The sequence below is a fragment of the Lampetra fluviatilis genome, chromosome 2 (genome assembly GCF_964198595.1).
Source record: "Lampetra fluviatilis chromosome 2, kcLamFluv1.1, whole genome shotgun sequence".
Taxonomy (NCBI): domain Eukaryota; kingdom Metazoa; phylum Chordata; class Hyperoartia; order Petromyzontiformes; family Petromyzontidae; genus Lampetra; species Lampetra fluviatilis.
Genome location: NC_136276.1, coordinates 13,523,333 through 13,540,703, shown reverse-complemented (window position 1 = coordinate 13,540,703; position 17,371 = coordinate 13,523,333). Strand labels below are relative to the sequence as shown.

Genomic DNA, 17,371 nt, shown 5'->3' with positions numbered 1-17,371 from the left:
TTGACTCAATATACGGTAGCAATGTACAACATAGCAATGTTTCACAAGGGTGACTAGGTGTGGGCATGATTAAATGGGTTGTTTCTACTAAATTATATAGCGCACAATTTCATGGCAGTTTAATTGCAAAGCTGCCCTCATATGTGTGACAATGCATCATTAGACTATGCGGCAGGGGGCATGCGGAGGTAGTGATTTCTGTTCACAGCATTGTTGGAGAATGATTATGGGACTGCCCTGTTTCATAATAGGAGGTGAAGCTACAAACGACAGCCTGTCAGATACGGAGAAACTGCCAGCCGGCACCGTGCAACAGCTGAGATACACGTTATTTACAGAATCGCTGCATGGGGGTCGGGAGGGATATGGGTTTGTGCCGACCCCAAGCATAGTAGAGTTCGGAATTTGGCTTCTGCTGCCTTTGCATGTTCTTGTTTGGTAACAAGATACATTTGTAATACGAATCACGGTTGTAAATCTCAGAACACTGTGGCCCGTTTACATCTTAAATTCAGCTCTATCAATTTCCAATAAAAAAAAATATATCAATACGGCAATATAGATACGTCTGTTTGTGTTTCCTCTTAGTCAGCAGTGACTATTATGCATTGTCTCACACTCTGAAGAAAACATTGTAGCATTGACAGTGTAACGTTTTAAATAGTGTGACACCAGGGCATTTGCTGGCATCTCTGGAGCCAAACCAATTTGCCCAACGCAAGTCTGTGAAGGAAGCCCTCCAGCGCAGATCCACGACAGATAATATGACTTTTGGAGAATTAATTATAATTCATTCCGCAAAAGTAATCAGCTGCTAGCACGGCCCTGGTTAGAGTCAGGAGTGCTTCCCGTCAAAATGACTTTGGGCTCTGAAGAGAAATGGCACGAGGGAGAAACTACAGCGGCAGACACTGGACAAGCCGCTCATGGACCTACCCTAGGGAGTTCCTTATAAGTCCCCCAGAGGCCAACATCCCCATGGCTGCCTGCAAACCCCTGCGCTGACAGAAAAAGGCTTCTGCTCTGAGACAGACTGTGCTGAACTTGGGCCCTGCTAAATATAGCTCGTGCCGGGTGCACCGGCAAGGGAAGAGGCACACACCACGCAGAACTCGGCAGGCAGAGCCGGTGCGGTGCGAGCCTTCGTCGTGGTGGCCTGGGCAAGGGACGGAGCACGGCAGGGTGACTTTCACCCCGTCGAGCCTTTAAAGTTGTTGCTTTTAACGTGTGGGTGTAGTTACGTAGGGCATGCTGGAGACACTACATTGGTATGAAGACCAAGGTAAGTCTGAAAGAGAGAGCTAGTCGTAAGCGTATTGACGAACTGTACGAGCGTGTAAAAGTATTGCCACTTCTCAATGAGTTACGTAACGCATAATTATTGGCATGTACTTCAAGTGTGTTTGTGTGTGCCTCTAAATTATTTACGGATTTGCTTTTTTGCGCGTAATGGGAAATTAAAAGTGATACAATTGACAACTTGAATTTGGCTCTAAAGCAAAATACCAATGTCCCTAATGTGTAATGTCACCAAAGTCACATACTGTATTATTGTTACAATGTCAACCGTTGCACGTGGTGCTGCTTTGCAGGAAAGTTGTCCTTTAATAAACAATGCACGTTTTTAAATAAAGAGCACCACCAGTATGCATTGTAAATCGGTACACACAGCTGCCGGGGGTGGCTATGTTTTTGGTTCAGCGGAGGAGGGAGAGGAGAGCGTCTACAGCCGTTTGATGAAGGCTCAATGCTGCTATGAGGTCATCCCCACCAGCTCCAAGCTCGTGGTGTTTGACATCTCCCTGCAGGCAAGTCAACAAGAACGCCTCTCAACGCTTTCACCTGCAAACGGGCCCCATCCGGCTGTGTGTCTCAGCAGACGTGCCCAAGGGGTTGTTTGCTGGCGTGTCTCACATTGTGTGGATAACACAATAGGGCACAATAGAAGGCACACGTGAGGTGTACGTTGCTAAGGCAGTATGGTCAGGTGGGGAAGTGCACTGTTGTGTTTCTGACAGCTCGTGGTTCATCTCCTCGTGCGCGTTACGATTGCACCTGTTTGCACTCAATAATAATGGGGATTGTTTTTTTCGATTTAGAGCCTTCGTGACTGCAGGGATTCATCTTTTTGGTCACGTAGAATGGAAATAATAAAATAATAAAAATAAAACATAATAAAATAATTCTCACGTTTCGGCCACAACGCAAGCAAGAAGAACAGGTCTGTCGAGAAGACAGAGTCTGAATGACTCTGTCTTCTCGACAGACCTGTTCTTCACCTGAGGACGGTTGCTTGCGTTGTGGCCGAAACGTCGTGAGAATTATTTTATGATGTTTTATTTTTATTATTTTATTATTTCCATTCTACGTAACTTTACCGAAAGAACCAAGAAGAGGGATTTTTTTTGTTTACTATAATTTACCAAGTAGAGTTTCATAGGAATTATTAATGTTAAAACTGTTTCGTATTGACAATTGCATTTTAAGGAAGATGTTCTTGGTTGGTGAGTTCACACGAGGAAATAAGTGACTGATATTCTTATTTATTTGTTTTCTGACCCAAGTTGCACACATTAAAACTAAATCATATAATCATGACATTAAACGACACTGCAAATGATAAAAATTGAATCGCTAATATCGGACATGACGTGTAGATAGATCGCAACCAGAAAACGTAAGTTATATAATGAAATTTGTTTCAAATTATTTAAATTTAGATAAGAAAACATAGCGCAGATTAACTGTAATGTGGGTTAATCGGTCTCAATTATATTTTGGAAGTGGTGGGATGTTCTACATTGCCGTTGACAGTGAAAAGATCACCTAGGGGACTCTTTTTAAGCCCCCCCGAATACTTTCCATATGTGCCACTCACCTAGAGAAACACGAATAGAATGCAGACATGTATGGGATACTCCATATTGGGGGACTTTTTTACAATTTATTTCCAGAATATTTCCCATCAGCTTTTGATAACTAAGAACACTGCCCCCAAACCAGAATTGGAAATAAGCATCATCTGTGATGTGTCTTGGGCTGATATAACCTCGGCTATAACAATGGCGATGATATGTGCCACAGAGTCTTAGTCCCATTGCCAATACGGCAGGCAGACGTGGGTGTTTAATGGACAGAAGTCCGCACATTGAACTCCACAATTGAGCTATTGTCATCTCTCAGCTACTGCCCTCTCTATATGGAGGCTTCAGAATATAGTGCACATTCAACTCTCCCCTTGGAGCACTGCCTTTATTTTGAGAGGAAAACATCGATGCAAGGCCTCATTTATTTATGTTATTAATACAAATGTAAGATGGGGGGCACACACAGGAAATGCCACAGCCTTGCTGTGAAATGAAAGGAAAAATAACCCCTTATAACCTCCCCCGTGTCATCGCTGATGTGGATCCAGTTGGCTAATGTACACGAGGCACATTCTGCCTCCAATTATTGGCAATGAAAGGGAATAATGCAGGTCATTAATGTATTTGGCATAACGGGTGAGGTGCACTTGCAAAGAGAACAACACAGCAGCTGCAGGGCCGTGCATTTAAAAGCAGAGGCCACACACATCCTTACTGCAGGTAAAGCCTCCAATAACATGCTTTTTGCCATTATGATAACAAATATTTGAAACACATTTCTATACTAGTTGACATACAGTTGCATTTGGACACTATAAATCAAAATCGTATAGTATGTGTTACTGTATAACCAGTTTCGAGCGTACAGTATAACACTTACGTAAAGCATTTTTGTAAGCTAGACAATCCAATATCCCCTGATCAACTGCTCGCATAAAATGAAAAACGCAACAGAAATTACTTTTAAACAGCGCTTGCTGTGCAACATGAGAGGGAGTAGATTTACTTATTTAATTCGCGCATATACTAATCATTTACAGATCACAAAATACACACAAACATGCGGTTAATTCAATTACTGAGCTTATATACCGCAGATTGCAATACCACTCTTACGAATCGATTTCTAGTGTTGCTGGATCCTGTGGTTTTTCCAAATTAAGTTTTTTTGACAATTATAATTTCCTTTACGATTTAATTTTCTCTAGTTATAACAAAACTGCGTTCTGCTCAAAATATTAATGAGATTGTCTGAGACATCTTCATATTAAGCCCATCTCACCCACTGATTTTACCAAACAGTAAATTCTTACTTTTTCAAAGTCAATAACATTTTAAACAAAAGGACAAAGATATTTCGAGAATACGCACAGACTGCTCAAATAATGCTATTCATGTATTTTTTCAAGTGGTAAAACGTATATATCCTACAGCAACTCTCATTTTCAGACTGCCTTACTTTTCAATATCCGTTTCATTTTACAATGCACAAGGCTTTCAAGTCAAACAATATTACCCACCAATTTAATCCAACACAAGTTGAGAAATGGAGGAAAGCGGGCAAAAGACAAATTGTAGCTAGTAGATTAACTCGCATTGAGACGAGGGTTGCTGCCAATGCAGATAGAACAGAGAGAAGGGAGGCCAGAACGAAACAAGAACAAAGATCACACTTTTGTGCACGCAAAACAACACCAATCACAGACCGTACAATCATACTGCACATTTTGCTTCTTCTTTTTTTGAACAAGCCAGTATAAATATTCCAACGAGCAGATTGTGGCCACGACAGAACCACGGGGCCAAAAACAAAAACCACGCAACGGGTTTCTGCTGCACGGAATATTGGGCAAACACCGCAAGCTCACAAACGGCGTCTCGGGTCAACATGACCGCACGCGCCAACCTCGCCATCATCCGGCGTCGCTGCGGGCTGTCCGTGACAAGCAGCGTGGGCGGCCTGGTGACGCGTGTAATGTGCATGGAATGTAGGTTAAGAAGGCCTTCTTCGCCCTGGTGGACAGTGGCGTGAGGGCGGCACCGCTGTGGGACAGCAAGCTCCAGACGTTTGTGGGTAAGGCAATGTGTGGCCTGAGAATTGAACGAGGGCAGAGACTGTGAGTTGATTTGATTTGTCACGTTCATGTTTAGCCAATTTTCCGGGATATTTTACAAGTGAGATTCGTGGTGCAGTGAGCTCAGCAGCAACAACAACAAAAAAGGCAAAAAAGTACGTGAATTTTTCGATTTAAAGCTTTCGTGACTGCAGGGATTCATCTTCTTGGTTATTTCGGTAAAGTCACGTAGAAGGGAAGTAATACAAAAAACATAATAAAATAATTCTCACGACGTTTCGGCCACAACGCAAGCAGCCGTCCTCAGGTGAAAACCAGGTCTGTCGAGGCGACAGCGTCTGAATTCAGACTGCTTGCGTTGTGGACAAAACGTCGTGAGAATTATTTTATTATGTTTTATTATTTTATTACTTCCCTTCTACGTGACTTTACCGAAAGAACCAAGAAGTACGTGAATATTGCTGAGAACGAGTACAGGGCCCTTACGGAATATTGCACAACTAACAAACGAGGAATGTAACGGTCGTAAATGAAACACAAATCAAAAAAGAGGCGCCAGAGGCGTGAGGAGGTTGGGTTACACGGGGGCAGGGGTGCAAGGTTAAAGGTTGATCTTAAGCGTGGATGCTTTTGATTATTTTTGTGAGGCTGACTTAGAACGTAACCTTTCTTTTTTAAGAAACGTAAAATATACTTTACATAATCATCATCACGATCCATGGGCAGATAGCCGGTAGGTGTCCACTGCACATTTCGTCATCATGTGCATTAGATTACTTTTGGCTTTTTTTATGCAGCCTTCCGCCCGACACTCCTTTGTATCCAGGCTTGGGACTGGCTCAGATACCCACTGGATTATGGACCCCCTGAGGCAGAGATCATTTTACGCAATATATTTAAATTACATTTTCGATTTAAAGCTTTCGTGACTGCAGGGATTCATATTCTTGGTTCGTTCGGTAAAGTCACGTAGAAGGGAAATAATAAAGTAATACAAAATAAAACAATAAAATTCTCACGACGTTTCGATTGCAACACAAGCAATCATCATCAGGTGTGAAAACGACAACACACCTGATGATGCTTGCTAGTGTTGCAATCGAAACGTTGTAAGAATGTTTTTGTTTTATTTATATTATTTGATTATTTCCCTTCTACGTGACTTTATCGAAAGAACCAAGAATATAAATTAAAATTGTTATTTAATAATGAACTGTTCCAGACAGTAATCTCTCCAGTTGATGCCTTTTGCATCGGCATTGGCGTGATAAAGAAATTGCAGGCCTGCGCCTGTGGAGGAGAGTGCGTACAATGCCAGGTTAAAAAAGGTCAATACACTAAATAAACATTGATATCTCCCCTGGCAAAACGAATTCATTCTATCTGTCCAACCCACCTGCACAGTTAGCTTATTTGGTAGCAATGCTGCTTATCTCGTCACCCTGCCTGCTCGTGCCTTCTCTATTTTGCATTTTATTTACAGTCCACATTCGTATATATTCATACACAAATCGGCAAATACTTTAGCTGACATAATATACGAGTCATTGCTAATTTTTGTCTAGACATCTTTGTGCATTGGCACTAAATAAAACAAATATTAATTGTTCGTGTTTGTGAATATATAGATATAACTTGATTGCAGTTAAATTGCTGAAATAGTTTCCTGATTCTGTACATGTTAATGAGCGCTAGATGGAATGCAGGTCAAAATATTTGGAATGAATGGCGTGGCACTCCAGTTGACATGTGCTTTACCTGAGCTCATATCTGCACCTTGGCATCTAAAAGTCTGATGATGTGTTGGTAAAACATCATCATCACTTGAGATGCGAAGGCATTATCGAGGGGCACATCAGTTCTTAATCTTCACTGCGGGAACAACAAGTCACAGAAAACATCCCTCAAAAGCAGGCCACTGAGCTAGCATGTTTTACCATACAGTACATTCCTGGACATGCTATGCCCCACCAGTGTGTCAGACAATAAGCTCCGTGCAATTCAGTGGGGATACCCTGTACACAAATATATTATTATTTAGCATTCCCTTCGCAGAAGGGTTGTACATCTCAACCATTTTCTTTGAAGGCGAGCACTCCCCATGCTACACGTTCTCCGTTAGCCTGAGTGTGGCGTGTGCATGGTTAACGTGCCACGCTTGTCGCGGCACGGACACAGCGCACGTCCATCTGCGGATCAAGTAAAGCAGACAGGTGCTGTATTAACGAGCCAGCGGGGCTATAATCAGAACATGGGGGCCGGGTATAAATGGCAGGGCACTGAGTGGCGTGAGCAGCTGACAGCTTGAGTGTTTGTATCTGACGTAGTAAACAGCTCACAACCACCTCCTTCTACGATAACACGCCCCCCGATTTCTGCCGCCCCACCCTCGTCCCAAAGGGGGGAAAAAAAAACGGAATGTAGCCAGCATCTTGGAATTAAAGTGAATACTATGGCTAAATATTTTTTTCAGGTCAATACATTGCCCAGTATGTATCAAATTCTAAGAGTCTCCGTCTCAAAAAAAATCACTTGATGTGCTGTAATTGAGCTGGCGTGTTAAAATGTATTCATTTACAGACATGCCACATACGGAATAATATTTTGTGAATTTTATTGTTGGGAAATACCCACATACTGTACATACGGTATAAGGTCCTGGATCGGTGGTGATCAATCATCTTCAGTGAGAAAAAATTGTGATATAATCTCGGAAATGACTGAAAATGTAGGGCCTCGTTCATATATCTTCCACCTGAGCACATGCTCAGTTAAATCAATCATTATTTATTTACGTAGGTATAAAATAAATCACGACGTTTCGGGCGCAACACAAGCGTCACGAAAGCTTCAAATCAAGATATGTATTTATAGTTAATACTGAGGGAATTTAATTTATATCTCTAAAAATGAAACTAACAAAGACTGATGTAGCAAAAAAAAGTTTACTAACCAACTTAAATCAACTTATTTTAGATTGAACTGTAAAATGTAAATACATACTTCGTAGATGTGGCAGCCAAGAACATTGTGGTGGATGATTTCCAGCACCTTCCATATGCAATTCTTGCAGGGATGCTCACAATCACAGACTTCATCAACATCTTGCACAGGTACTACAAGTCACCAATGGTGAGTAACCGCCGTTTTGTTAAATAAACAAATGTAAATACTGTCGTTTCGATATTGATATTCTAATGTGTACAGTTCTATTCTGGCAAAACTAACCTTCCTAATTGGTATATTTTACGTTCGGCATGCATGCATTTTTGTTAACATATATAGTATATATAAGTATATACGACTGTCACACTCAACATATAAAAGATGATAACGAATGGCTTGAATAATTTAGAACAGGCGAAGTTCTGCTTCTATATATCTTAAAGTGCAACCGAGCTTTGCATCATAGGTGTGGACAAAGCGACGTGGGACTCATCTTCTTGGTTCTTTCGGTAAAGTCACGTAGAAGGGAAATAATAAAATAATAAAAATTAAACATAATAAAATACAATTCTCACGACGTTTCGGCCACAACGCAAGCAGTCGTCCTCAGGTGAAGAACAGGGCTGTCGGAAAGACAGCGACGTGGGACTGTTGTAGAGTATTAGGACTGAAATTAAACCCCACGGCAGGCTCAAGTAATAGGGGTGATTGACTTGCACCTTCTCGTGGCACTCGCTCTGAGGGCTGTGGGAAAAAGTGTGTTGGAAATGTGCTGCTGCTACTGCTGCTGCTACAGTTGCTCCTGATGGCTGATTCGCGTTCCTCCTCTCCCCTCCATAGGTGCAAATATATGAACTTGAAGAGCACAAAATAGAAACATGGAGAGGTAAACCCGCAGTGAAAATACAGCACGAGAAATTCCTGACCTTTAAGTTCCACACTCCCCCCCCCCGCACCCCCCCCCCCCCCCGATGACATTTTAAAGTGCTTTTAGTGCCGATGTTATGCCCCCCACCTCCATCACTGTAATGTTTGTGATTTTTACAAATGCTTCACTTTGTTTTAGCGGCGCATTTGGAGCGATACACCTGCCTCTGACATATTCCTATGTTCGAATTCTAGAGGTGTATCTGCAGGACTCGTTCAAGCCCCTGGTCAGCATAACACCAGAAGCGAGGTTTGTAGATGATACAAGCGAATGAATGGCTGCAAATTGCAACTTACAGCAGCAGCATAATACTACAACGCAGTATTCGCAACAGGTGTCTGCTATCGAGACAATGCACTGCACCTGTATCCAGTGAACCAAACAATTCACAAAAAGTGACAATTTAAGGAAATGATTTCGTCATGATTGCTGACAAGTTAATAGAGCACTGTACTGCATGGTATGTTAAATGTGACGATTCCAAATGATTATATTGTTTCAAAGTGAATTGAGCAAAGGCTAAACAAATATAGTGATGTCACGTGAAGTGTGTAATACGTTCTTGTGCACAGATATACAAGATAAAAGAGTATTAAACCATTTTCGAGTGTATACAATATCGCCACTGATAAAACAAATTAATTATATCTGTCTGAACCATGGAGTTTCTCTCTGATGAATCGCTTGTGTTTCCCGAATCTGTCTCGTATGCCACAGCCTTTTTGATGCCGTGTACTCCCTCATTAAAAACAAGATTCACCGGTTGCCCATCATCGACCCTGTCTCTGGAAACGTCCTCTACATCCTCACGCACAAGCGCATCCTCCGCTTCCTGCACCTCTTTGTGAGTTATGCCGTGCGCCGTGGGACAGTGAATCATGAGTCCGGTACAGATTTCCACTAAATTGGCATTTGTCATCATTTAAATAAAATCAACAGCGTATTGGGCATGTAGGGATTCAATCTTTTCCATTCCATTCCCACGTGGATGTTTAAGGAAATGTTCACGATTTAAATGTCGCGATTAAATTCGACATTAGTAGGTTTTTTTGCCATATTTTCACCGTGTTATTGCTAGTGTTTTGTTCATTCTGTCTCGTGTGTATAATGTTGCTCCCACCGATATAAATAGTTTGCACAAATCCTTAATGAATTGTCTTGCAATTTGAATGAGTTAATTGATGCATCGTTAAATTCCCAGTGCATTTTTTTCACTCAAACTTCACCGTTTCCTTGTATGATATGTATAATGTGAGTAAATATTGCACCCAAATAATTGTAATGTCTATTTGCAGAAGCCAACATACATGCAATGAATTGTAAATGTTGTAATGCAGTTAAGATAAACCCACGTGAGTTGTAGGTTATGCATGATTAGCAAATAGACCAAACATTTGCTTCCATTTTTCACCAACACCAAGCTGATAATGTCCCCCATAGCAGGATTACACATTCCTTGGATATTAGGAATTGTCAGAAGAGACATTAATATTAAGCACCTTTAAACAATGTAATCAGGCCACAGGTACACTGGTGTGTTCCAGAGATTGGGGTTTTAAAATTGTCTAAATCAGTTATGCCTTGTACCAACATAAGTACATTAAACACTGTCATAGGGCATTAATCATCCAATAGAGACTAATGTAACTTAACACATACGTTTTCGTAGCCAATACAGTACAGTATTATGATTGATAAAGTGTTGCCCCGCTCACTCACATGGCTTTTCTCGAGGTGCTCCAGTTTCCGCCCACTAGTATGAACATACATTTTTTAAAAATGAATAAATAATAAGGGAATGCACATTGCGGTGATCGTATTTTGCATCGTGTGACATTAACAGTCGACCATTGATGACACAGATTTCCGAGCTGCCGAAGCCCCGCTTCATGTGCAGGCCGCTGGGAGAGCTGAGAGTGGGGACGTTTAATGACATCGCATTCATCTACACGGACACGCCGATCATCACGGCCCTCAACCTGTTCGTGGAAAGGAGGGTCTCGGCCCTGTCTGTGGTGGACCGGTCTGGTATGTCATCGTCCTCCGTCAACCAACGTGCAATCTCCATCTGTTACGTGATAAGCATTTCTCGTTACACACCGCGTCCCCCCCCCCCTCCTGCACTCCCTGCCCCCATCGAAAACCATATAATCATCTAATAGAGTGGCATGCATGTTCTATAGGTGCATTTTTAAAGGCGGAACACATTTCACGCCCGTTGGACTTTATCAGTGTGGCTGAATTTATATAACGTCATTGTCAAACGGGCTTGTTTTTTATTTGCATGCACTGTGTAATGTTTGTAATGTTTGCTTTTTGATATAATGTATCTGTTATGCTAAGAAATTGAGAATGTATTCAGCTAATACATTATTTATATGCCAATTTTTTGTAATTTTCATGAGTGGTTGGTATTTTAAAGCAATGTTTATAAAAGTATTGACAATTTAAATGCCTTTTCTGCTCTAGGGAGAGTGGTGGATGTTTATTCTAAATTTGATGTAATAGTAAGTATATGTATATGTTATTCATATTTCAACACAAAGAATAATTTATGTTTGTAAAAAATCCATAGAAAGCATGGTGGACCATTCTGAACGATTTATGTAGAGCACACAGAGTTAAGATAAAACAAATTGGAATGCACCCCTGCAATTTAATTGATTAGTCATTCTTGGCTGTGATGATCATGAATAAATCAACATTAATATACCAATATTTCAATTTTCATGAATATATTTTTTTCTTACAGTATTCCATTCAATCGTGTTGAATGCAGTGTAGTTTAGATGCGTAACACATGCAAACATTTGACCTCGGAACACTCAGCGGCATAAACCATGTCGGGTCCGTTTACACACATTTGTATAAAAAATATAAGCGATTGAATAAATACAATTTACGGCGATGTCCCTGGTATAATCCATCATTAACGCCTACACATACGACGCAGAACCTGGCGGCAGAGAAGAACTACAACAACCTGGACATGACGGTGACACAGGCGCTGCACCACCGCTCGCAGTACTTCGAGGGCGTCGTCAAGTGCCGCCGACATGAATCCCTGGAGACCATTGTCGGTCGCCTCGTGCATGCCGAGGCAAGCCCCGCCCAACAGCTCGCTCAGCAGACACGGGGCCCAGATCACGTGGTTCTGCCCACATCACGTGGGCCACCCATATCAAAATGGACATTCAGGGCACAATGGGCCACGTGTAGCACATGGGCCTCCCATATCACGTCGTCCACCTATGTCAAGTAGGCTACCCATTGGACGCAGGCAACTCGTAACCCATGGCCCAGTCTTGGCACATGGGCCAATCATAGCTTATGGACCACCTGTAGTCATGTGCCCATTCGCTGTAAGATGGCCATCCATAGTAAATGGTCCACCTTGAGAAACAAAACAGATTAGAGGGTCTGCTAAATGTCCATCGACCATTTCCTATAGTCTTGTGGACCACCACTGGATTGTGGACCCCACGTTGGTAGCCACTGGCCTATGGCACATGTGCAGCGTAAGTTGACAGGCTCAGATTGGGACTCATACCACACATACAGCGCTCATGATTACGCAGACATCAGCATTAAGCCTTGGAGCTCCACAATGTTGCAATTAGCTATAAATCAAACCACATTTACAGTCATGTATATTTTTATACTCTTCTTTATTCGAATTTTCAAGCATGCAGTGTTTTTCCCACCAGCAATTAAAAACCCAACAAGTGTCCGGCCAATATTGCATAATTCTCTATTATTCACTGTAAACCAATTACGTAATTAATGATGTAGTAATAAAATTAAGACGACATTTGCGTCACGTTTCAAAAGAATACTACATTTTCAATACAACAATGAGTGCAATTACACGTGTTTACCACTAGAGGCAACCAATACTGCATTGCATTGCATGACCCAGCATTACCTCGACCACCGCTTGTTGGAGAATCTCACAGCGTGAATCCGGAAGGCCAGTGGTTATGTATGCGGGTGTATTGACCATAATTACGCACTTCACAGTGAACGATAACGCTCCCAAAAAATAAATTATGTATGAGTAGCCCATTATGCGACAGCGTCTTGTACCGAGTTTGGCAAATTCGGATAATTACCTGAAAATAGACCAATTGAGATTAAACATCGCAATTATTACATCTTACTGGCAGACTCATGCCCCCCTTGCAGGCCAGTGGTGAAGTGGCCTTCGAATGTTGCAGATTACGCGATTTAAAGTGCTTTGAGCTGCGAAGACATTGAAGCCCCATGCATTTTGTTAAGATTATCACGATTATAATTATACCCATGGATCACCATTGAAGTATAGATATGTATAATGTATTAATATTTAAACATACAAATACCTCCAAGTGGGTAAATGTAAATTTAGATACATTATTTATTTTGAAATGTACTCCCAGGAAGCGCAGTTGCATTGCATTTAGGGCATGTGATCATAGTTATTATTTATCTTTGAACCTTTAAAATGAACATTAATATTTTACCACTTTGGTATTCCTTTAATGCAAAAAAAACGTCTTGAGTTGAATAATCCCCCCCCCCCCCCCCCCACATGCAAAACACTCCTTGAAAATGGCCATTGCAGTACCCCATGAAATAAAAATCAGTCCTAAGACTTCGTGTAGCTTCCCTGGATAAATAAAGAGAACTCTAAAATACAGAAAACTATTTCTATCATTTATTTTATTTCTACGTGGCTTTACCGAAAGAACCAAAGAGTAAATAGAACTCTATCATAACTCCTGGTGAAGCAGGGCGCAATGGCTATCCCACTGTGCTATGAACCAGGCAGCCTGAGCTCAGTTTCAACCCATGACGAACACCTGTGGTCAGTGATATCTGAACTGGTCCTCCGGGCTCTGTCACCAACCTGCAATGACCAGCATGGTACACATAGTCAAAATACCCACCTAGAGTGGCACAGCATAGGGTGGCCTATGTTTCTCTGGGTGACAAACAATTCCTGTTGGTGATAAACAGGCCATGAGCACACACCACTATCTACTTCAGTCTGGGCCAGTGACTATCCAGTGACCACGATCCACATTCTTTGCTCTGCAGGTACACAGGGTGGTGGTCGTGGATGAGAATGACCGGGTGGTGGGCATCCTCTCGCTCTCGGACATCCTGCAGGCACTCATCCTCACTCCGGCTGGCGTGGATGCCCTGAACAGCTAATCTCAGCCAGAGCCACTTCAGCTACAACTCTCATAGCCAGGTGACAGCTCCAGGTGTCTTTACTTGCAATCAATCAACAGTTATTATTTTTATTCAGGAGAGAGTCCACTGAAACAACACAGATCTTGCTCTCTGTCATGTTTTAAAATCAGTTATGATGATTAGTCGTTATTCATAGATACTGTTATTCCCAAGTAGGACCACAAGGGACGGTAATCATGTGGGGAAGCTTACTGATTGAATTCAATACCCAATGGATGATTTATCATTTATTTAGTCAATACCTTGCATGTGATAGGAGGTGAAAGCCAAAGCAAATCAACACAAATAAATAAGCAAAACGTAAATGAGAGAAATTGTGTTCAATTGCTTTAATACTGTACATTATATAAAGGTATAATGGCTAATGATCACTGTACTTTGATAATATTAAATGCCATCTGGCTATTGCGATTCCCCTTTTCCATATATACTGCAATGTGTAATTGACTGCATACATTTTTTTGTAATGCCTAAGGGCCATGAACTTAAGGATGTTTCGGTTAGATTATTTATATTTATATATTTATATTAATTATATATTATTTCTTGCAGATGGGTGCAAGACAGCAAATTCCACTGTAGTCAAGTGGGAAAACAACGTCTGCAAAACATTCACGCTTGCACACTGCTCATGGGACTTGAAGCTTCACAGAATGCGATGCAAAGACTGCACTTGGAAACTCAGACGTGAAATCTGGAAACGTCTTATCCTGGTCCGCATGGACAAGGTGTGACCACATTTGATTGGCGACATCATCCCTGTAGACAGAGCAACGATCTCGCGTGTAAACTGTACATTGTATATGTTATAACATTTTCTATAGTCTGAAGCTGATATGCGCTATGATTTTGAAAAAGGGGGATTTATGTATTATGTTCTCATAGGTTTAAGTGACATTGTATAAGTGAATTTCCCATAATACTGTATTTAACGTTTGAAAGCGCAGTGCTTGGGAGAGGTACAAAAATGTGTTATTTATTGCTAGGGAGCGCTTTCAAGCCAGCTGCTAAGGTGTGCATTGGCAAGGTCGCATTGTTCCTAGCGTGTTTACATCACACGACTCATTAAAGAAAAAGGTTCACGATTTCAAAAGGGTGTTTATTTATGTTTCATTTATTTTGCGTTTTAGTCTCTAAATCCTCACTCTCACTTATTTTTGCAATCTAGAATTTGCGAACAAAGTACTGCCAAAGCCTATCAGGAATCCGTCCTGGGATGGTATCGATCCTTGGTTTGTTGGTTCTTAGGTTGTGGGTGTATAGTCAGTGTGGGGCATATAATTTCCGAAAGACAAGTCTATCCATAAAACAGTGGTGTGAGTATGTAACAAGCCATTATTATTGCATCTACACAAATGTAATAGCTTTGTCAAGACGTCCTATTATATTGTCTTCGAGATTACATGCCACGTATATAACGGGGTTTTTGGGCAACCCGCACATATTTTTTTTATAAGTAAAAACTACATCTTGCCCTCCCAAAACGCAGCCATTCAACAGCATGCAAGACAACGCTGACTCGTGCAGCTGCGTCTCCTCGCTGCTTAGAGACGTCGCGTATCAGGCAGTTCCAATTTAGTTGTGTGCTTATTGGTTATTTGTACGACACCTTTAAATAACATTGCCACAAGCTGTAAACATGGTACATTTTATCTTGATGCAAATATAGGGCACCCTAGCCTCACGTACTAGCCCGGCACATATATATATATGTGTATGTATGTTGATCTTATTCATGGGAGTATATGAAGGCATGTTGAATGTCTGCAAGGGCCCAGAAGACTACAAGTCTACTATTTTGCTAGCGAGGCAGTTAAAATTTGAAGATTAATTCGCAGTTATGAAACTTAAAAATGAATACACCAGCAACTGATACCAATGTGTTTTATTATTTCCCTTCTACGTGACTTTACCGAAAGAACCAAGAATATCAGTTATTGTGTTTTTTAAATATTCGCACGTGACTCAATTATGCATCTTGGAGTATCAATAAAAGAATACAAGGTTTACAAGACGGCCTATTGGAGTATGTACCGAAATATATTAAAATAAATTCCAAAAACTTTTTAAACCATTCTGAATTTTTTTTATTCTGGCCCAATGAGCATTCATGCAGTGTTCATTTCCTATTTACTGCCGTGAGCCAGTGGTGGAAATTCCACATTTCTCTGGTGGATGTATAATCATAGGACAACCACTTTTGACTTGCCAACAAAGATACACTATTTATTTGATGATGCTGCGTTAGCAGTGTGCTCTAGCATAAATAAAAAAAAATCAATGCATTTGTCAATGTATATATGTATGTTGAACTTCTTTCGCGCCGTACATAACCAACCTTGAAAATGTTACGTGTGGGGGAGGACAACATACGAAACACAAAAATCACTTCGAAAGAAATTCGTTTTCAATCTAGATTTAAAAATGCATCACACTGCCTTAAAAGGTAAGTCTATAATAGGCGATCTGTCTGGCATTGGCCCTTCATTGTACAATTTTGGAATTAATGCATCGAATTCAGAGGGTTCACATGCTGAATCAACCCCGAACCAGGATTTTATCTCCCAACCTTTCAATTGTGCGTCGCTCGACTCAACCGCGGAACTTCCGTGTCGAAATTATAAGAACATCTTTATTAAGATCAGTTGAGTTCACAATCCCACGTACTGTTATAGATTTAGGGAAGCTTCAGTCGTCGGATAAACGAGAAATAATGTTATTAAGTCTCTCAAAAATAGGAGCGGACTCCGTGAACTGCCCAGTCCAGATTTCCCCTCTCTCTTTGTGCGGTGGATGTGTTCACAAAGCGAAACCACACGAGACAGCTGCCTTCGAGTTGTGCAATACAGAACACACACAATGGTGTCGTACATCAGACCTCATAGCCGTATATGAGTGAATTCAAACCGCATACCGTATAGAGAATTTCGGGAAGAAATCGGTTTAGCCGCATCTACGCGATATCACACAAACCGAACCCGCATAAAGCGAGGGGAACCTGTATGACCACATTCTAAGCATTACTTAGTAATAACAAGTAAATGTTATGGCTGTACAGCAGATACTTTATTCATAATCGGTTTCCTTCGGGCTAGATCGTGTAAGTGCAATAGCAATTTGATCCGTAGTCCTCCAGCAACCGACAAAGCCAAGTAAAAATAAAGTTGTCACGCGGGCAAATGTGCCAATTGATCCTCTGCTTCGACAGCTACGCGTGCACAAATGCCCCTTTGATACGACTTCAAGGACGGAACTCGCGAACAGTGTTAATGAGTGGAGATCGAGTGACGATAAACAAACACATGCGAACTGCCGCG

The 17,371-nt window shown here is 41.3% G+C and overlaps 1 protein-coding gene across 3 annotated transcripts; it reads left to right on the top strand.

Annotated features, from left to right (window-relative positions):
- Positions 1-1,097: 1,097 nt before the first annotated feature.
- On the top strand, positions 1,098-16,371 carry LOC144943140 (5'-AMP-activated protein kinase subunit gamma-2-like). Of its 3 annotated transcripts, none has more exons than XM_078870362.1 (12): positions 1,098-1,282; positions 1,702-1,808; positions 4,860-4,941; positions 8,016-8,074; positions 8,729-8,774; positions 9,011-9,065; positions 9,534-9,660; positions 10,679-10,844; positions 11,286-11,323; positions 11,770-11,916; positions 13,896-14,052; positions 14,607-16,371. In XM_078870362.1, exons 1-11 carry the CDS (start codon positions 1,249-1,251, stop codon positions 14,010-14,012), a joined length of 978 nt encoding a protein of 325 aa, XP_078726488.1. In that variant the 5' UTR covers positions 1,098-1,248; the 3' UTR covers positions 14,013-14,052; positions 14,607-16,371. The 3 variants fall into 3 exon arrangements, with proteins under 3 accessions (XP_078726488.1, XP_078726478.1, XP_078726496.1); XM_078870352.1 differs by having other exon boundaries at positions 1,672-1,808; XM_078870370.1 differs by lacking the exons at positions 4,860-4,941; positions 8,016-8,074 and having other exon boundaries at positions 1,672-1,808.
- Positions 16,372-17,371: the final 1,000 nt, after the last annotated feature.

What these genes read in the sequence shown, in the direction of transcription:
- LOC144943140 (XM_078870352.1), top strand. Translation starts at nt 1,249, where the DNA reads ATGCTGGAGACACTACATTGGTATGAAGACCAAG. An exon ending in CAAGCTCCAGACGTTTGTGG is followed by an intron (nt 4,942 to 8,015) that starts GTAAGGCAATGT and finishes CAATTCTTGCAG; the next exon opens with GGATGCTCACAATCACAGAC. An exon ending in GGTACTACAAGTCACCAATG is followed by an intron (nt 8,075 to 8,728) that starts GTGAGTAACCGC and finishes TCCCCTCCATAG; the next exon opens with GTGCAAATATATGAACTTGA.